The sequence below is a fragment of the Antedon mediterranea genome, chromosome 4 (genome assembly GCF_964355755.1).
Source record: "Antedon mediterranea chromosome 4, ecAntMedi1.1, whole genome shotgun sequence".
Taxonomy (NCBI): domain Eukaryota; kingdom Metazoa; phylum Echinodermata; class Crinoidea; order Comatulida; family Antedonidae; genus Antedon; species Antedon mediterranea.
The window spans coordinates 31,970,617-31,992,529 of record NC_092673.1 but is presented as its reverse complement, the minus strand read 5'-3'; the positions used below and the strand labels follow the sequence as shown (position 1 = coordinate 31,992,529).

The window sequence follows — 21,913 nt, the reverse complement described above, 5'->3', positions numbered from 1 at the left end:
GATGTTATACCAGATCACTTCCTAATAATTGTATAAGGTATATAATACACATATAATTAACTTATTAACATTTCAATATTTTAGTCGTTCAAAGGACATTGTAGAACCACTGATAAAATCTCAATGGTTTGTAAACTGCACTGAAATGGCCGTTGCTGCCGTGAAAGCAGTTGAAGATGGAGATTTGGAGATTATCCCTGACATGCATATAAAAACATGGAACCAGTGGTTAAAGAACAGCAGGTGAGTTTCTAAGATGATCCATCTTAGTCAAGTCTCTGAATCTCCAGAATACAGTCAAAGCACTTTGACATATTGTTTGTTTTTCATCAACAGATCATTATCATCATAATCAATGTCATTATATCATCACCCAGCATCATTGTCAACATTTATCACAATCATCAATCAGGGAGATTTCAAGGATTTGTTGCTTACATCATTGTTATCATTATTAATATCACAAAACTTTTATCATTTTACCAATTTTCGTAAATTTTAACAATTTCGTAAATTTTAACAGAGATTGGTGTTTATCTCGACAACTATGGTGGGGTCATCGTATCCCAGCATACTTTGTATCAATTGACGATGTATTTCCAGAAGGGAAGGTGCGTTATTACTCAAAAACGTAGGCAATCATATCATACAGTACATACTGAATGCCAACAGCATCACATGATTAAGGTTTTTGATATCTAGGTCTATTTGACCTCCTATTTGACCTCCAAGACAATAGGATTGTTTTTGTGGCTCTGTATCTTGGCATTAAAACTAGACACATCTGAAATCTATGGATAGGAAAAAATTCTTACACTATAAAATAACTAGGATTTGAACCTTGATTGTTGACATGACAATTAACCACCAATAAATGCATCATTAATAGCATGTGAAAATAAATGCTGTATGATTATAATATTAACAGCCTCCAAACCACTATTACAAAGTTTAAAAATGTTAAATATACGATATAAATAAAATTCAAATTGCATGCTTTATGTTCAAATATCATCTCCAGGAACTTCCATTGGTTTATCTGGAGAATTGAACAGCAAAATCATGCTGAGCCAAATAAAACAGAAGTTACCAGAAGAACACAGAATAGCTTACTATAAAAGCGTTAGTTAGGGACAACGACACAGATCATTCTCTCACTGGCTTGGTTAAATGGCTGTACAGCCAATTATTGTTACTTGAGAAAGCTATGCCCATGACTGAAACTGAATCATCTTCATCGTCAAAGAAGGCTTCAAATGCTGCTGTAGTGTCATCTGCATCTTCGATTTTAATCGTTATGTTATCAAAAAACATGACTTTATCTATGAACAAGCTTACGCGCGTTCGCCAATGGAGTTAATATGTGATATGGTTTTACGAACAAACACATTGCGCTATTTGCAAGGCGACGGACGCACAAGAAGGACATCGCACATACTGTAACTGTAGCATTGAATTGAATGCAATATTAATAATTAATACCGCCGTGGCTAAAGATACGGTACCGTATTCTAACTTCTGTTTACTAAAGGTACGGTAACATTGCATTACGTCATATTCAGCCAATGGGGTGCTGGTACGTGTGTGACGTCATTGTATAAGGACTTGGGATTTTTTTTCATATCGTGTCTGTTGTATTATATATGTAGAATTCCTATCGGCGGCGCCAGGCTGCGTGGATGTGTGTGCGCTGCAGACGAGGGTTTTATTTTTATTCCAAATGGCCTATTTAGGCCTATATTTTTTATTAAACTTTGTTTGTACAATGGTGACCATAAACAACAAGCAAATGCGGACAATAAAGGGGCCCTCAAATACTATGATTTAGACAGTAGCCCCAGGGCTGACGAGTCACAGAAATCAGCGCACACATGTAGCTGGCCCCAGCCTGGCAGAATACCGTCGTGTTCGGGCGCCAACGAGTTCGGCCGCATGTATTTAGTATGGAACGCCAGGCTTGCTTGCATTGTTTATATTAAATGCATTGTTTAGATTAGCGATCTCCGTCGCTTATTCCATTAAAAAAATAGGGGTGCATTGCTTTACCGATTTTTCTCTACATTTGTATTATTGTATAGAATATTACGATTTCTTTTCAGATACAGTTAGATTCATCACAGATAGAGAAAAATGAAAATTATTTTATTATATACAATCTTAACACATTTATTATCAATTCCTGTATTTTTATTTAGACATGTTATAAGTTTGAGAATTTACAAACGAATTAACTTAACTACCATATTTTATAAATAAACATATAATATAACATTTATATTTATAATTGTTTTTTTCATATATAGGCCTAACCACTAGCATGCATTAAAATTGACTTTATTACTAGTAATAACATGTTATATTACAAAACTACTTAACTAATAAGTAATATAGTTTGCAAATAGTTTAAAATGTAACAATGAAACAATATCTTTTTTAATGTTTATTACTAACATACGATTTTTACTAATATCTTACTTCTTTACATACATTAAAATTGACTTTATTTCTAGCAATAACATGTTATTTTACAAAAGTTCTTAACTAACGTATTTTGCAAATATTTAAAAATTATATTTAATGTTTATTACTAACATACGATTTTTACTAATTTGTTAACTAATTTAACTAACATACATAACATTAGCACTATTCAACGCGAGCATCGCGAGTGATAAGTTTACTCGCGGCAAGCATTTGAGAACGTACACTACGTTGGCCCTCGCGGTACTCGTCCCACAATGTTTCAACTCCATTCTTCTCCAACACTGTTGCTTTGCACGTCACATTCTTGTTTCTGAGAAAACATCTCCATGTTGTATTTGCCCGTCTTTTATCAATCTTCTCTGTATATTGGTACCCATGACTGTCTACAAGCGAGTCCTGAAACAACAGAAGGTTAAGTTGGTTTTCACAAGAAAATGCGATAATAAAAAAAAAATTTACAAAGAATAGATTATAAATATTTTAAGAACTTACATTCCCACGTTTTGTTGTTCCTGCTAATCGCCGATAAGTAACGATGTCATCATCAACAGCAGGCATCTCTTGTATTGGTTGTGGTTCAGGGTAAAGATTCAGTACCTCTTCTTCTATGAACGATTGGTTCCAAAAAGTCGCCAAGGTCGGCTGCAAAAATCTCTAGTTGCGGCACCGGTTGGACGTTGTTTTCTGGAGCACAGTCTCTACATGTCCAATCAATAAAACCCTCTTCGACGGCTAACCTGTACGCTGCTCCTCTTTTCACTCCTGAGTCACACCGACGATGTTGCCATCTCTGACACTCTTCGCAAAACGGTCCTTCTTGCTGTTCCGTTACGGGTTCGCGACATTCAAATACAATCGTTCATGGTTCGTAGATAATCAGTAAAAGTGTAGTTAACAATTCAGATGGCAATTCAGAAATAAGTAATATTCCCTAAAATGAGGTTCTCTTATAAAGATGCGCGCACTCCGGTCATTGACCTCCATGCTCCGGTTATTGTTTTACCGATTACAAAAAAAGAATCCTTAAATAATGTACCGAATTTTGTGTGTGTGTATTGTGTGACGGTAAACGCCTAACTTAAAAGCGTTATTAATAAATAATGGTCATTGTTTAGCCAAACTTCTTGCAAGTAACCGACTGCGCTTGTGTCATCATGCGCTTTTTGTATGTGACTATACTTTTAAACTTTAACTTTAGAGGCCTAACTGTAATAAATCAAACCAAAATGAATAACGATGGAAGCGAAAACACACAAAATTATATATTTACAAAATTTCCTTTTTCATGTAACACTACGATGAAATCAAACAAACAACTGTTTTTTTTTTTAAGTCTTTTTACTAACTTTTGTAATAACTAGTGAATCACGTTATGAAATTAGACATTATACAGCAAAGTTTCGATGTTATACTTAGATCACTTACCTTACCTTAAATATCTGACGTTTTATTATTAACTAAGTACAACAAAATGTTATTTATAAATCAAATGAGATTTAATGTGTATTTTGTGATATTGAACATAAAATCATGCTCTCTTTTTTCTTATATAAAGATTGAATTATAAATAATGACATAAGAAAATGAAATGTTTTCATTTTTGTACCGGTCGGAAAATGTGCCCCAACGATTATATTTAAGACTGAAAGGAATGCAAGTTATATACAGTACTGTCATTAGATTAATTTAAGGATATGCACTTCTATAAGTTATAATTTGTAATGTATACCTCAATTTATTAACATTTATTTTTACAAATACTGTACAGAGTAAAATAAATATAAAACCAATAAAGAACATATTATATTAACATAACGTAAGAAAAGAAATGTGAAAACGGACGCAACAACAATAATAAGCAAGGTTTATTTATTTAAATTGTTCTTGCAGTTAACAAACTGAATTACAACAATCGTGACAATTTATAAAAATAGTAAATATTGGATAAATAACATAATAAAATGTAACATTAATATCAACATCTCCATTAATCACATACAACAAGCAAGCTAGCTTCCCTCCAATTATTAAAAACATAAAATAATTCACCATTATTTTTATATTTAACTTTGCTGTTAATAACACTTCAACAAATTGAAGACACGAAACGTAACACATTTCATTGTTATGTTAATAAAAAACAACCATGCTACACCACCTTCATTGTCTAAGATGGAATTCAAGACACTCCCTCATTGTTTTAAAACAATAGCAGTAGTAGCCTTTTCAGAGTTTTCGCAATCCAATGTTGGTAGGTTTTAATGTGAAACTGTATAATCCTGAAATAATTCAAGCCTTACTAAATATTAATTTTTCCAAAAATCGCTATAAAAAAGGAATTTCGAAATACTGTAATGTTATTTTGTTCCTCCTATTTTCTTACGAAGGCATAGGCTTATTTAAGTATTGTTGATAATATACAATATTATTAGACATACAATTAGGCCTATATAAATAACCAGAGTTTTAAAATACTTAATGTATTATTAACTGATTTAATGGTCATTTCTGTTTTTATTAGAACACATTAGGCCTGCAAGAGTAAATGTACAAGACACAAGTACAAGTTTATTGCCCGTTTAAAATTATTGTTATAATAATAATAAACGTATATATATCCACACCACAGCATTCTAAATAATACTTATATCACAGAAAGTAATATAATACGCCGTACATTTTATGTCGGTCAATTTCGATCGATCACGTTAGAATAGAATGCACCCACATTTTTTGAATGGAATAACCCAATGAAAAGACCAGCAGAACAAACTGAAGTTGATGCATAGTTGGCGCTCCATACATAGCGCCTTATATGGGCATTCAAAACATTGCGGCCGAAACCGTTTGCGGCCGAACACGATGTACACCGTCGTGTTCGGCCGCATGTATTTAGTATGGAACGCCAGGCTTGCTTGCATTGTTTATATTAAATGCATTGTTTAGATTAGCGATCTCCGTGGCTTATTCCATTAAAAAAATAGGGGTGCATTGCTTTACCGATTTTTCTCTACATTTGTATTATTGTATATAATATTATGATTTCTTTTCAGATACAGTTAGATTCATCACAGATAGAGAAAAATGAAAATTATTTTGTTATATACAATCTTAACAATCTTAACGCCTTATATGGGCATTCAAAACATTGCGGCCGAAACCGTTTGCGGCCGAACACGATGTACACCGCCTGGCATCGCTTTCCCTCTCTACACAAACAATTAAACTCATATAATGAGGTTATAGTACGTAATAAGTAGGCCTAGGCCTCTTTTGAAACGGTTTTCTGTATTCTAGAATTAAAATCAACATGTTTTGGCTTTTCAATAATAATAACAGACGTAGGCTACATTTAGTTTTTGTCACACACGACGGCGATAATAGCGATAAATAAAGCATCAAGAAAATGCGGTTGATCACACTGTTTTCGCGATATGAAAAAAATCCACAAAGTCCTTATACGATGACGTCACACACGTACCAGCACCCCATTGGCTGGTTATGACGTAATGCAATTTTACCGTACCTTTAGTAAACAGAAGTTAGAATACGGTACCGTATCTTTAGCCACGGCGAATTAATACAGTATTACTACGGTTCCGATAACTTTATGTCACATAGCTAATTGTATAGAAAAGTATAGAAATAAACTACAGCAGTAAGTAAATTGTAAGAAGTAAAGGATTGCGATAGGCCTATTTAGGCTAATTTTAGAGCCTATATAAAAAGTGTCCGTATCATAGATTTTACACTTGTTTTTAAAAAAGTTATACGCGTGAATACAACTTAGAGATCCTTTTTTTTTGCATTTAAATATGTTGATATATGTTTATTATCTATAATAAGTCGGGAGAGACTGTTGAATAGTCATCTCATCCACAAGCCTGTGAGATAGGAGGTGGGGGGTTAGAGTGGTTAAGCCCGATAAAAATTCACCATCACTTTATAGAGAGTATCTCTTTTTGTATTTACCACGGGCAATGCTTGAAAACAAAAGTCAGTTTCTTTTTTTTTACCGTTTGATGGTGAGGACAATTGTGGTTGGCGGAACTAACCAATGACAGTTAGCAATCACAAGCGAATAAGCCATCGCTTGTGATTGGTCAATTCACTTGCGTTGCGTTATGTCCTTGCGTTGCGTTGCTAGTGGGAACCACGCCATTATTTCAACGTTAACAAAGACAAAAGCCATACAAAACAAAGATTGAAATAAAAAATATTCGCTCCAAAATTACAAGTTGTCGATTTTGTTTACGGTTGCAATGTGATAAGTGACGATATTAAAACGGGTGTTTTTTCATATCGGTATTACGTTTACTGACACTGTCAAAAGACATGTTTAATGAAGTTCCATTTCCGCCAACCACAATTGTCCTCATCATCAAAGTAAACAAAAAAAGAAACTGACTTCTGAAGCATTGCCTGTGGTGAATACAAAAAGAGTTACTCTCTATACATCTTTATTAAGTGATGGTGAATTTTTATCGGGCTTAACCACTCTAACCCCCAACCTTCTATCTCACTTGTGGATGAGACGACTATTCAACAGTCTCCCGATTTTCAACAGATTGTCGACGTCCCGCTTCTAATGTTTGCATATCCCTGCCATGAATTTAACAAAATTAAAAAAACAGGTTACCGGTTGTGTAATGACCATTTAAATATAGAATTGACACTATACACAAACAAATCTAAGAGAATTATATACTATTATAACGGGTTAACGATCGAGCAAAATCTTCAGAATGTGATGCCTATTGTTCCTTCTATTAGCCTTTTGTCAAATCATAATTTGAATACAGTATAATTTTTGATTTTGACAATAAAAAAATATAAAATAAAGTTTCGTTACTTCACGGTAAGCTATTGGGACGAACTGTCATCGGCCCGGGAAATATTTTAAGAGCTGAAATTGGTTTTCAGATCGACACAACGTATCCACGCAAAGTGCGCCGTAAGGAAATAACCTTTATTGCGTGTCATCACAAGTGGGAATCGACGTGTTCAACACACCAGGAGGGGATGCAAAATAGATAGATGAATATTTTCTTACGTTGCGCATCAATACGATACGTTGCGGTAGGATTTTTTTGTTAGTGGTTTATACGTTGGTTAATGAAATATTTATTTTACTTTTTAAATTTTTCTTTACATAGTACTGTCGTTTCACCAACCACACTAAATATTCTGATACTGATATATTATTTGTCTATTATGAATACATTACAAAACATTTTGAAACTGCCGATTAAGTAAAACAGCAATAGTATACAATGGGAAAATGTAAAAGTTTAAATACAATACAGGAAAATGAATATCTATATATTGTATTTATTTATACATTTAGATACAGTAATAAACAATAGGCAAATATTATAGATAAAAAACACATAGCAACATATGAAATCAAAATACGGACACTTTTTATATAGGCTCTAAAATAAGCCTCAAAAAGCCTACCGCCATCCTTTACTTTTTACAATTTACTTTTATGTAGTTTATTTCTATACTTATAAACAATTGGCTATGGTTTTAAATTGTAGGCGATGTGTGCTACAAAGTTATCGCAACAAGTGACATTTAATATTGCATTCAATTCAATGCTCTGTGCATAGAGATATTATAGTTCACTATAATATCTCTATGCTCTGTGCAAGGTCCTTCTTGTGCGTCCGTCGCCTTGCAAATAGCGCGATGTGTTTGTTCGTAAAACCATATCACATATTAACTCCATTGGTGAAAACGCGTGAGCTTGTTTTCATAGATAAAGTCATGTTTTTTGATAACATAACAATTAAAATCGAAATATTTTTTTAGAATCTGTAAATTCAAGGTGTTATCACGATTTTGTATGATTTTGGTCGAATTTTGTGCACACTACCATTTCGTAGGGTCTTCGATCTTCGCTTTCGAAGTCTTCGCTTTCGAAGTCTTCGCTTTCGACACACTCCCTACAAATACAATAAGCCGAAGCTAGTAGGCCTACTCGTAGTGACCAGGCCGCGACACCAGGCCTGCCTAACCTACTAGTACTACTAGAGTGACAGTAGTGGTAGAGTTAAGCAGGAGGTTAGTTGAGAAGTAAGCCCATCCTAAGTAGGCCTAGCCTAGGCCTGAATACATAGCGTTCATACTAATCTACGCCTGGTATGGCCCGGTAGGCTTGTATGATTTAAAATGATATCAAGTACATGTTATAGTGTTATATACATAGCCTATATTTATTTCCAGAAACAAATTTGAATATTTTGACGTTTTTTCATATCAAAAATGTATATAATTTTAGCATATACTTGATAAAATTTTATATCATAAAATTCTACGGGGCGATAGCTTAGTGTACCTAGGCTTAGTTTTATTAAGAAATTGCCCTTTTCATGACTAAACTGTCTGTGCATAATGAAAGTTGGAATTGCCATTGATTGGTTACCATGGTTATTCAATAATTATTTTTGCGTTAAATTCACAGATAGAAATGTATCACCTTTTGAAATTGGTAAGAAGCTTACCATCAGTGTGTAAAAACAGCGTTCCTGTATCAGTGAAGAATAAAACAAGTACGTTATGGATATCAGTGAGCCAATTTAAAAACAAACTTATCTATCAATCAAGATATTACTGTTCTATTACAAATGAATCTAGTAAAGAAACGTCTTATGATCGAGGGCTTGAAGAGGCAAAAGAGTTAATAGAAGAAATGAGGCTTTCAGGCAGACAAGTCCCACAACAAATCAGTGATGCAGATTTAGAACATTTTGCTTCTATCAAATCTAAAAAGCAAAGGTTAAAGTTTATGACTTTCATGTATCGTAGAGAGTGTTTGCGACTGAGGGATAAGGAAAAGCGTCTTGAAAAACGGGAACAAAGAAAAATAGAATCCGAAGAAAGTAAGGAGTATGAAACACTATTAGAAAATACGTTGTTTCTCAAATTGAATCCTAAACGTATTTTGGAGTTTGATAATTGGAAACTGTCTCAAGGAATGAAATTTGGTCAGAATGTTGTGTTCGATTTTTGCTATGACCAGTATATGCAACGAAGAGAAGCTATCAGCCTATGTATGCAAATGAGGTATGTAATACATGAAAATAAGAAAGCTAAGGAGTCTTTTCACATACATTTTGTTAACCACCTAGAGGGTTCACTATCGCATAAAGAATTGGTGCGTACAAAAACAAAGGATGCATACAATAAGATGATGGTGACGATGAGTTCACAATCTTTACTGGAAAAATTTCCCAAAGAGGACATTATTTATCTGTCGCCAGATTCCAAACATAATGCGCACATTTGATGACACTAAGACGTACGTTATTGGTGCTTTAGTTGATGCAACTCAAATACAAAAAGGATTGACTTTAGGTATTGCAAAAAGATTAAATGTTTCTCATGTACGATTACCAATTGATTACTACTTAAAGTGGGGAAGTGGTGGGAATAAGACTCTGACTTTAGATCAAGTAATTAAGATATTATCAGCAATGAAAGAAACAAATGACATTTATATAGCGCCCTTTTCATGAGTAATCATGCTCAAAGGCGCTTTACAGGAACCCGCAGCCAAAGACAACTTTATTTTTAGTCGGGCACTGAGACCAAAATATAAGTAGATAGCCAAAGTCTGAAACTAAAATCTGATAATGATTCATTCATACATTGTATTATGTTCCATCATAGAGTTTGTGTGAATAAATAAAGCTCATTAATAATATTATATTCTATTTTGACTTTATGTTGGTTTTTGCTAGAAATGAGTTCATTATACCTGTATTTATAATTAGACATTGGTTGGTTGTTTAGTTGGCAACCATGTCAGTAATTAGTACTAATTGAATACAAGCCTATTCACCAGTGTCTTTGTTTCTAACGAAAAGTGTGAAACATTTCAGTCATTTATTTCTCAAAGCCAACTGTCAATCAAGTCCTATTGTTTAATCTAACTAAAATAAAGTCTAGAATTAACTGAGCGAAATACTGTACTTGGAAATAAAGAGGGAGCAACAGAGGGCGTGATATAATATTGCGCATTTTGAAGATACAAAGAACTCGAGATTTTAATAAGTATTTTGTTCTGTAAGTAAGTATATGTACTTACTAAACGCCTAATAATTGTGATAATGTAGAGCATTTACGCATAATATAATATTTACTACTCTTAAACTCAGTACAGAACGGGAACGCACCAGCAGGGGAGGGTCGGGGTACCAACGTGACAGAAGAAAAAGAAGTGGTCCTTATTCCTTTTTATAGATAATTTGTATTTGAGTATCCCTAAATATTGAACTAAAAAGTCGAGCCTAATTGGACAAAACACGTGACATGATTACATGAGGTCCAAGCGTTACAATGATGTGTTACATAATTACTTTGTGGCTAATTATTGAGAAAGCTCATCACTGCAGCCAACATAATTGTTATTTAAATTTGGTAAGGTTTCTCACTCTGTAGTTGATTAGACCCAAGATACAAAGAAGCCTACAAAGAGAATACGAATAGAACTTTATTGCAATCAAACGAAAGATTGAAGTTTAACAAAAGCGTTTCACTCAGAAAAATAAAATGCAATATAAAAATATAAAAGACATTTAGAAAGGTAGAACATACAATCAAAATATTAAAACAAAATTACAATTAAACATCACTTAATATAAAAACAATAAATATATATTCAAAATGTTAAAAAACAAGTTAAACTGAAAACATCAGAATATTGATAAAGGCCTGCAGTATAAAAATGTAAAAGTTTTAAAAATTGTTACAAATTTAAAAAATGTTAAAAACTTCAAACATTTTCAATAATATTTACACACAATGGTACGGAAGGTCGCGGAAACAGAACACTAAATGTTTACCATTTTTGGAATAGTCCGTGATTAATAATAAACGTTTTTGAACGGTTAGTTTTAACTCTAGGGATACAGAACTCACGGAGTCTTCTAAGATTATAAGCAGCAGAAGGAGCCTCCGGTAACAAATGATTCAATCTGTGACTGGGGTCTTTGATTTTAACGAAAAAATCCTTGCACAGTCGAACACGTCGGTCTTCTAAGGTAGAAAAACCAAAGAAGCTGCGGGCAAAAAGATTGCCATTCTTTGAAACCAGTGCTTGATGTCGGCATTCAACCAAGAACAACCTGACGCAGTACTATAATGATTTTCAGAAGAGTAGTTGTTAATGTACCTACAGAAAAAAAAAAGATCGTCTGCTGCGCGCTAGCCGTAAGTATTTTGATTTATTATTTTAAACCAATTAGTAATGTTGTGAGCTTGACTTACTAAAGAAGGTAGGTTGTGGTCTAGCAGAAGTAGTAGCAGTAGTGTCAACTGTAGTATAACATGTGTACTATCTTCTTTCAGTGTACATTACTATGTTGTAAGAGATGCGGTCACCAGATTGCAAACAAGACTGATGTTTTTTGGTAAGTTTTAACATTTTATTAATATTTTCAGGTGATTATTTTTTTATTTTTTTTTATTTATTTAGGCAAATTGCCAAGGATAACCATAAGCGAATTCATTCACTATCCTTCTTAAAGGTGGCAATCCGTTCACGAGACAAACATATACACAAGATGCTCTACATTAACAAAGTCTTATTACAAGTCTTTGGGAGTGGAGTTGTAAATTGTCATTAGAAAAAAATCCTGACATATGACAGGACTTCAACCCAGGACCCTTGGATTGGCAGCCAAGCATCGTAACCACCAGGCCACAACTCCACTCCAGAAACTCCACAAACAGAAAGTAAAATATAAATAATTTAATTATGTTTAATTTTGTAGTATGTCTCTTGATGGTCCCATGGCAGCTTATGTTAACCCTGGTGGCTATATTCATGAAACATTGACTCTTTATCGAGCTCAAAATCTCAACTTGATTGGTCGGCCCTCAAAAGAAAACAGCTGGTTTCCAGGGTATGTATAGATGTTAAACCTTAACTAATTATCAAGTCACAATACAGCACATATATGTAGGACTTACCTATAATTTAACAACAGAATCTACTGCAGTAGTGAATCTACTGCAGTAGTGTACGTCATCATTGCGGTTTGTGTTTTCCGTGTTATCATTTCTTAATAGATATGCATGGACAATAATTCAGTGTCGACACTGCTCAAGTCATATGGGGTGGAAATTCAGTGCAACCAAGCGAAAGCTGAAGCCTGACAAGTTTTGGGGTCTGACCAGGTCCGCGTTGATGCCAAGTATGAGCAAAGAAGGAGGAGACACAACTTCATGGCAGCCTATCTTTAATATCTTATGAATGTGATATTTTGACATGCATACTAAGTGCATATTTTGTGTATACCAGCCAACATAAAAAGACAATCTAACATGTTTTCCCCCTATAGTAGACAAGATAATATATTGAAACATGTTGAGGAACACACAAGCTACGGCTTCTAAGTTTCGGCTTCTAAGTTTCAACATCAAGTATAATCAAGTATAAAGTATGTTTTACGCATTAGTTTCAGTAATTTTTAATATTTCCAAATAATTCGATTAATTTCTGATTTATCAGCCAGGCATTCTGTTAGTTGTAATAATGTTGAAAATTAAAATTAGATTGTGCTGAAGTATACCTTCATCAAATATAATGATATAGTTGAGTAGCCTATATACAGTAACACTATGGCAGGCCAGACCCATTTATTCAGCAGTTCATAGAAATCTAGCAAGTACAATTTTGCCCATTCATAAACTATGCTCATATTATTTTATCTGTATTTATGTAATATAATAAATGTTGATATCTCATAGATGTCGTGGATGTTGTGAATGTTTTAAGTGAATCAGCTTTCTGTCCTCCACATCAGTTTTCATAATCTGTTTTTTTTTTTTAACTGAATTAAGAGTTAATTTGAGAAAAAATCATTTTTGATAAAGGACGTCGGTGACCTCTAATGACGTAATGTTGGATCTACAAATAAAATTAAAATCTGTTCACTAAATCCCAAGTTATTAACAAAAATGTAACCCTTACATTTTGCCTTTTTATATAAAAATCAGAGGTATATTCAGAGCGTCATTTCGACGATCGAGCATTCTCTACTTCTACGGAGCGCCATTTATGCCTTTATTTACTTACGAAATAGAAATACTACTACGATAACTGCTCCAGTGGACCAAATTTAGCACTAGTGGAGCACAGTGATATAAAATAGAAATAAGTCACTAAATTTAATATCTTTTCGTATGTTATTACACTGTGCTCAAGTGGACCCAATTTGGAGCCAGGGGAGCACATGGTGATATAAAATATAAATAAGTCACTAAATTGTAATATCTTTTCGTATGTTAATACACTGTGCTCAAGAAGTGGACCAAATTTGGAGCCAGTGGAGCACAGTGATATAAAATAGAAATAAGTCACTGAATTTTAATATCTTTTCGTATGTTAATACACTGTGCTCAAGTGGACCCAATTTGGAGCTAGGGGAGCACAGTGATATAAAATAGAAATAAGTCACTGAATTTTAATATTTTTTCGTATGTTAATACACTGTGCTCAAGTGGACCCAATTTGGGGCCAGGGGAGCACAGTGATATAAAACAGAAAAAAGTCACTGAATTTTAATATCTTTTCGTATGTTAATACACTGTGCTCAAATGGACCCAATTTGGAGCTAGGGGAGCACAGTGATATAAAATAGAAATAAGTCACTGAATTTTAATATCTTTTCGTATGTTAATACACTGTGCTCACGTGGACCCAATTTGGCGCGCGCGCCAGTGAGCACAGTGATATAAAATAGAAAAAAGTCACTAAATTATAATATCTTTTCGTATGTTAATACACTGTGCTTACGTGGACCCAATTTGGCGCGCGCCAGTGAGCACAGTGATATAAAATAGAAAAAAGTCACTAAATAATAACATCTTTTCGTATGTTAATACACTATGCTCTTCGATTTTTTCCCTGTAAATTGAGAAACTAAAATAAAAAATATACCAAGAAAATAATATTGAAATCGAGGAGTATTTTTTTTTACAAAAGAAATGTTCGTATGTTAATACACTGTGCTCCAGTGGATCCAATTTGGCGCCAGTGGAGCACAGGGAAATAGTCACATACAAAAACTTCTGGAAAAAATATTTATCGAATTCAAAAATATTTCAAACTTGGTATATAAGTTCAATATCAGTTACTCCATCCGTAATGCAGAAGAAAAATTAGTTTCAAGCCACATCAGTGATTTTAATAACTTGCGTTTGTCTAAGATAAATACTTATGAAAGAAAATACAATTCCAACACATTTTTTTTAACTTTAGTGATTAAAAAAAAAGACATATGTTAAAAATATGAATTATGTAGTAACATATTGAACGTGTAGTAACCTATTGAACGTATACTACCAAATTTCAAATGTGTAGGACAATTATTTTATGGCGATCAAAATTTAAAGTTTAAAAAATGTGTTGGAATTCTATGTTCTATCATAAATATACATTTTAAACTAACGAAAATTACTAAAATCACTGATATGGCTTGAAACTATTTTTTCTTTTGCTTTACGGATGGAGTAACCGATATTGAACATATATACCAAGTTTGAAATATTTTTGAAATCCAGAAGTATTTTTTCTCGATGTTTTTGTATGTGACTATTTCCCTGTGCTCCCATTGGTGCCAAATTGGGTCCACTTGAGCACAGTGTATTAACATACGAAAAGATATTATAATTTAGTGACTTTTTTCTATTTTATATCACTGTGCTTACTGTCGCGCGTGCTAAATTGGGTCCACGTGAGCACAGTGTATTAACATACGAAAAGATATTAAAATTCAGTGACTTATTTCTATTTTATATCACTGTGCTCCACTGGCTCCAAATTGGGTCCACTTGAGCACAGTGTATTAACATACAAAAAGATATTAAAATTCAGTGACTTTTTTCCATTTTATATCACTGTGCTCCACTGGCGCCAAATTAGGTCCACTTGAGCACAGTGTATTAACATACGAAAATATTTTAACATTCAGTGACTTATTTCTATTTTATATCACTGTGCTCCCCTGGCTCCAAATTGGGTCCACTTGAGCACAGTGTATTAACATACGAAAAGATATTAACATTCAGTGACTAATTTCATGTTACAATACTTGATTTACTAAATAATATTCATGTTTTATTATTGGGAATTTAAAGCACTATTTACTGTACAATATGGAATATAACAACAAAGAGCAGAGTAAATAATGACCTAAAAGTGAAGTATAAAGTATAGCACAAATTATACATCCTAAAGTCTGCTTTCCTTGCTTCAAAATGAATTGCCTTTAGTATCATTATACTGAGAGTATTTGACAAAAGTACTACAACGTTTTTTAACCTAGATTGAACTAAGTCTTTTCCAGGGAATATTCTGTAGAGGTGTGGTAACACATTTTTACAGTACTGTATTTTCAACCTGTTGACAAAAGAATTAACAAAACCTCTGCTTTTCACACTCAACGTGGTGCCACGGTAAAACAATTTTATAAATAGATTGTCATTTATTAAACTATGCACTGTACTTTTATTCATTTTCTACCATGGTGAATCCGTCCGTCTTCTTTTAAACGTTCTTTCTGCTTCTCTTTCTCTATAGCAGCTTTCATTGTCTCTTCTGTCGTTTTTCCTTCTGTCTCTATTCCTTCCTTCTCTTCTATCGTTCCTCATTTTGTCTTTAATCCTTCCTTGTGATGTTTCTTGCCTTTCATTTTGATCTGGATGAACCTTCCCCAGAAGATGTTTCTGATGCTGAAGTTGTGGAAAGTCATCTAAAAAAAGAAAGAGAAATCATCACTTCTAATTTCAGTTTATTGTAAAAAAAAAATACAATCTTATTATATTGATTGATTGATGTTTGGTGTATTATTTCAGTTATCTGCTAAGTTAATAGCCTATAGATAAATATCATAAGTTTGTATACTACAAACAAGATGAATTTACTACGTATGTGTATTGTGACATTTTTTGTAACAAAATCCTTTAAAAAATCTCAACTTACAAGTTTCCAGGGCATTTTTTGCAGCAGCCATCTGTGCATCTTGAACACTAATAATAACAATAAATGTCGATATAAGTTTGTAGTACAACACCACATATATTAGTTCTGAAAAGACGTTTCAATCAATATGCTTTGATGGTCCTCAGGAGTGAGAATGCAGAAAGTCCAGGAAACTTGGAATATAAGTGGAAAGGGTGGGACTGGTGTGAAAGCCAGAAACAATGGCAAGTTCACACAGTGGGAGGGATTGAAACTAGCTGTAGAAGAGCATTGTTTATGAGTTTATGAATTGTTTTTTTAGCAATGTTATAATTAATACCGGTACATACAATTAGGGATCACGCTACTGCAGTTACTCCAGTAATTACATTGTGTTTACTCTTTAACTTTTCAATTATTTAGCAATATTTTTTGTGTAATCATCTAAACTGTCTTTAAAGTTAAATGCTTACTTTGATGCTGTTCCTGTTCCAATTCGTTTGTTTCTAAAATATACAGCAACAGTATATTGCCTAGTGTTTGTTGGACCAGTCTGTTGAATAACCCTGTCACATGAAAACAACAATGTTATATTGATACAATGTAATATATAATAATGTTATACAGTATATAATCCCAGAAAGAAAAATTTAAACAAAGCGCAGATACTGTATGTAGGCCTAGCATAACATCAAAGCGAGTGAGGACTAAAAACTGCTATTTCAAAACATATATATATATCAAAATTGACCTGCCATTTCTCCCTAACATCACAAATAGCATACATTATTACTGTTTATAAACTAATGAATTAATGTCTAGTTTCTCTATAATGTTATACAGTATGTAATTTTATATTGTACAAAACATGTAGACTCACTTATAGGTAGGTAATTCCGGTTCTTTGTTTTCTTGTCTTAATGTCAAACAACATTGTTGAAGTTGTGACTTTGAATCGTTCCAATCCTGACTTCTGATAAATTCCTAGTTGATGATAAAAATAAATATATGACATATACAATATAAATCAAGTCACATGTTTAATGGCAATCTTATAAAAGTTATCTTAAGCTCTGTCTACACTATCAAACTAGTTGGACAAAAAAAGTGCCCAATTATGGTAGTGATATGCCCATATATAGTAGTGCTGACATCATCATGTCCATATATGGGCACATCACATTATTTGTCTATAAAGTTTGTTAGTGTAGACAGAACTTAAAGTATACCTATCACATTCTTATTGCCAGCCTAAAAAAACTTGATTTGTTGGCCAAGCAAAACTTGGAGGCCAGGTTGGCCGATTCCGATTATCAATTATGTATTATGTTTATTGAGCACACAATGTTATTAGGCCATGTTCAGATTAAAATATGACTATTTTTCAAACAATACCAAAATAAATTAATCATGGCAATGTATTGCATATCTGCAGTTAGTCTATTGTTTACTTCTTTTCAGCATGCAACTTACACTTAGTCTTGGGAAGAAACAGACATCACAAAAAACTTGGACAAATTCCAGTCCACGGTCAACATACAGAGCACCAAGAAAAGCTGTTTAAATAAAATGATTAGGTATAAATTAATGAAAGAAATTCTGATCCATTTTATGAATTCTTTTATTGTAATGTTGTAAATATAATTCACAATTCAACCACTGGATGCTATGTTTTATACATTTTTTTTACTTTACTTTATTGCCAACAAAAACAACATAAACATAAACAATCATTATTATTATTATTATTATTTTTATTGCCAAAAACCAGTTACAAACAAACAAAAACACAGAAACTAAGGGAGTAGGCAGGAACCTAAAAGTGAACCTAATCACTATAACAAGAGTTCAGGTTCCGTACTCCCAAAGTAACAACAATGATATATAATAAACTATATAAAAATATTTAAATAACAAATAGACAAATCAACAGTGTCAATATAAAATAAACGGATAAAATACATTATAGTTGATTCAACTCAATATAAAACATCATCATGGACAAACGGTGATAAGATACCAATGGTTTATCCATGTACCGTTTTTTTTATTTATTTTTTTAAATATTTTATTTAACTTTAGGCAAATTGCCAAGGATAACCACAAGTGAACTCAATCACTGTCCTTCTCTCAAAGGTGGCTCTCCTGTTCACACAACAAACATACAAAAGATGCTCTACATAAACAAAGACTTATTACAAGTGTGAAATTGCAAATTTTCATGAGAAAAAACCATGACATAGGACAGGACTTGGACCCAGGACCCTTAGATTGGTAGTCAAGCATCATAACCACCAATCCACATACCGTTTCATACATACCTTCCAGTAAATCAGCTATTGTCTTCGTAGGCTGCGGTCCAGGTTTTTTACTACGAGTATCAACATCAATTATGTAATTATCTAGGCCTAGCTCTCGTGCAACTGTTGCTTGTGTTCGGTTGTTTACTAGAGAACTTCGAAGAAGCTTAAAATGAAAAAGGTTTAATATATTAATAATCAAAATATATTTACTAAAGGCATATTTTAAAATGCTATTGATTCCAGCAACAACTTCTATTATTATAATTGTGCTGTTTGTAATGAAATAATTTAACTGGTAGATACACCATACTTCAATAAATAATTTCTTTGTAATCCTGTTATATTTTTTTTTGTAGCTACTAGAGAAATTATTATAATTTTGTTGTTGTAATAAAATAATTTGAATGGTAGATACACATCATACTTCAGCTTTTAAATAATGTCTATCGTTGTAATGCTGTTATATTTTTTATTTATAAAATGTCAATACCAACTTACCGATAAGTGTCCTTCATGATGGTCTGGGAAATGCCTGTACAGGTAACATGACGTGATAATTTGTAAGACTGAATCACCAAGAAACTCCATGCGTTGATTATGGCCTCTGTAATATGAATGTATTAAAATATTTAGTAATAACTACTACTGATAATTAAAACAATTGATGATGAACTAAAACAATAAAACTGTTTTTATGAAGAGTGTGGTTCATTATCTTTATAGATGGACTGTTATTGTAGGTGGTCATCTGTGGACTATACCATTCTGAAATGGGGTGTTCTAAAATAATTTTTGTTTGTCAAGATACTTAACTACAGTATAATATACTGTATATAAAGAACTACCGGACATACTTATTAAGGTTGTTGTATCCCACAGTTCTTTGCGTAAATGCTTGAGCCAGAAGACGAATATTCTTGAAATAAATACCAGTTGAATCTTCTGACTGGTTTAATTTCTGAAACAAATGGAAATTTGGGTCATTCATTCAAATATTTAAAAGGTATCATAATTATTCTAATCATTAAAACCAACAGACTCCACCGGTTGATTTGACTGTCGGCTTGTTGTAAACATTATTATTGGCAAGTCTAATATTGTTTATATTTACCTGAAGGACTGGATATGATTCTATCATGTGACAGTCACCATCAGCACATTCAATCTACAAATAAACCAAATCTAAGTTAAATTTAATATAGTACTATGTAACACTAGAACCTGTATTAAGTGGACACCTTCAGGACCCAACCAAGTGTTGGTCGTAGTGTTAAAACCTATATTTCACTTTTGTGTTAAAACATATTTTGATGGGAAAGTGTCCCCTTAATGGGGGTATTCCACGAGTAAAGGTATCTCAAAAGAGGAGCTGTGCTCTAATAACCTTAACTGTTAACTGCTAATTTCATGTAGCTTTATTTAAATGTAGTGTATTATTTAATTTTATAGTTAGTAAGTGTATCCTTGTTTCATTTTATTTCATTGTAATTGTTTTATTATCTGCTTTTGGTTTTTGCTTCTGTAATTGTTTTATTATTTGATTTGATATCTGCTTTTTACATTTATTTTTGTTGGTGTTTTCCTTTGAGCACGGTCTTACTGAAAAACAACTTTTAGTTGAGTTAAGTATCCGTGATTAAATAAAGCTTATTATTATTATTATTATTAAAATCATACTGTATGCATGGTTAGATCTCACCTGCAGAGGATGTCTAGGGCATCCATTCCAGATATCTCTCAGCACTTGTTTATTGAAGAGAACACTTGAGAACGTTTTATTGACATATTCAAGGCCCGATTCAAGATACATAGCACCCATCAACGCTTGAAAGCAGTTAGCCATGGCGTGTCGAAGGTCAGATTTACGGCAAAGATCAGGTCCATGTGCGTAAAGTAGGTAGTGGTCCAACTTCAATTTCTGCAATAATAATTAAAAATGTAATTTTTCTTATGCCATTACCTTGATGAATGACAACTTACATAAGACACATGTATTAACAATTTATTTATAAATCAATGTAGATTTTATAAAACATCTAAAATGTATGAAGTATTTGTTAGAAAGCATCTTTAGGTTTATCTGTTGAAGGGATGCAATAATTATTCTAACAACAGACTCCACCTGTTGATTTGACTGTCGGCTTGTTGTAAACATTATTATTGGCAAGTCTAATATTGTTTATATTTACCTGAAGGACTGGATATGATTCTATCATGTGACGGTCACCATCAGGACATTCAATCTACAAATAAACCAAATCTAAGTTAAATTTAATATAGTACTATGTAACAATAGAACCTGTATTAAGTGGACACCTTCAGGATCCAACCAAGTGTTGGCCGTAAGTGTTAAAACCTATATTTCACTTTTGTGTTAAAACATATTTTGATGGGAAAGTGTCCCCTTAATGGGGGTATTCCCCGAGTAAAGGTATCTCAAAAGAGGGGCTGTGCCATACACTTTTCCAATAACCTTAAAATCATACTGTATGCACGGCTAGATCTCACCTGCAGAGGATGTCTAGGGCATCCATTCCAGATATCTCTTAGCACTTGTTTATTGAAGAGAACACTTGAGAACGTTTTATTGACATATTCAAGGCCCGATTCAAGATACATAGCACCCATCAACGCTTCAAAGCAGTTAGCCATGGCGTGTCGAAGGTCAGATTTACGGCAAAGATCAGGTCCATGTGCATAGAGTAAGTAGTGGTCTAACTTCAATTTCTGAAAAAAAACAATGTATTAATTTAATTATAAATCAAAAAAAAAAAAAGCTCATGTTTGGACCACATTGTTACTAATGTACAAAATAATGTGAAGCAATCTGGAGTAATTAATATTGGCCTTAGTGACCATTTTCTTTTATTGCGCTAAAAGAATACCTCTCATGTTCATAAAAATGAACACAACTCCGCTAAATTACGATCTTTAAAAAACTATAATGTAAATAACTATCTTGAAACACTTAATGATATCGATTGGTCTGTTGTCACTAATAATGACGATGTAAATATCGCGTGGTTAACTCTTAAAGATATCATCATTAAGGTGATCGACTCAATAGCGCCAAAAATAAAAAAAAGTTAGACTTAAACAAAACATAGCACCCTGGTTTACCTCCGAAATTGCTAATGAAATCAAAGTAAGA

The 21,913-nt window shown here is 33.0% G+C and overlaps 3 protein-coding genes across 8 annotated transcripts in view; 2 read left to right on the top strand and 1 right to left on the bottom strand.

Annotated features, from left to right (window-relative positions):
• Window positions 1-89: 89 nt before the first annotated feature.
• Window positions 90-10,222, top strand: LOC140047307 (tRNA methyltransferase 10 homolog C-like). 5 transcript variants are annotated; one of them, XM_072092240.1, is made up of 3 exons: window positions 90-243; window positions 524-611; window positions 8,954-10,222. In XM_072092240.1, the coding sequence occupies exons 1-3, from the start codon at window positions 146-148 to the stop codon at window positions 9,776-9,778; spliced, it is 1,011 nt and encodes a 336-aa protein (XP_071948341.1). In that variant the 5' UTR covers window positions 90-145; the 3' UTR covers window positions 9,779-10,222. The 5 variants fall into 5 exon arrangements, with proteins under 5 accessions (XP_071948341.1, XP_071948342.1, XP_071948343.1 ...); XM_072092241.1 differs by lacking the exon at window positions 524-611 and having other exon boundaries at window positions 145-243; XM_072092242.1 differs by lacking the exons at window positions 90-243; window positions 524-611 and adding an exon at window positions 8,223-8,641.
• A 1,557-nt stretch (window positions 10,223-11,779) lies between these two features.
• LOC140047309 (protein cereblon-like) lies at window positions 11,780-12,868 on the top strand. Its single transcript, XM_072092248.1, has 3 exons — window positions 11,780-11,903; window positions 12,267-12,398; window positions 12,565-12,868. The coding sequence occupies exons 1-3, from the start codon at window positions 11,821-11,823 to the stop codon at window positions 12,746-12,748; spliced, it is 399 nt and encodes a 132-aa protein (XP_071948349.1). The 5' UTR covers window positions 11,780-11,820; the 3' UTR covers window positions 12,749-12,868.
• Window positions 12,869-15,576: 2,708 nt separating this feature from the next.
• Window positions 15,577-21,913, bottom strand: part of LOC140047304 (ribonuclease 3-like) — a 38,892-nt gene continuing 32,555 nt past the window's right edge. For both annotated transcript variants that reach the window (XM_072092238.1, XM_072092237.1), the window contains exons 2-13: window positions 21,271-21,489; window positions 20,952-21,005; window positions 20,462-20,680; window positions 19,874-19,927; window positions 19,617-19,720; window positions 19,261-19,366; window positions 18,781-18,925; window positions 17,933-18,015; window positions 17,340-17,443; window positions 16,933-17,025; window positions 16,481-16,527; window positions 15,577-16,250 (exon numbers count right to left, since the gene is read on the bottom strand). In XM_072092238.1, coding sequence (XP_071948339.1) covers window positions 16,018-16,250; window positions 16,481-16,527; window positions 16,933-17,025; window positions 17,340-17,443; window positions 17,933-18,015; window positions 18,781-18,925; window positions 19,261-19,366; window positions 19,617-19,720; window positions 19,874-19,927; window positions 20,462-20,680; window positions 20,952-21,005; window positions 21,271-21,414 — 1,386 coding nt within the window. In that variant the 5' untranslated portion in view covers window positions 21,415-21,489 and the 3' untranslated portion in view covers window positions 15,577-16,017. The remainder of the gene's footprint in view (window positions 16,251-16,480; window positions 16,528-16,932; window positions 17,026-17,339; window positions 17,444-17,932; window positions 18,016-18,780; window positions 18,926-19,260; window positions 19,367-19,616; window positions 19,721-19,873; window positions 19,928-20,461; window positions 20,681-20,951; window positions 21,006-21,270; window positions 21,490-21,913) is intronic.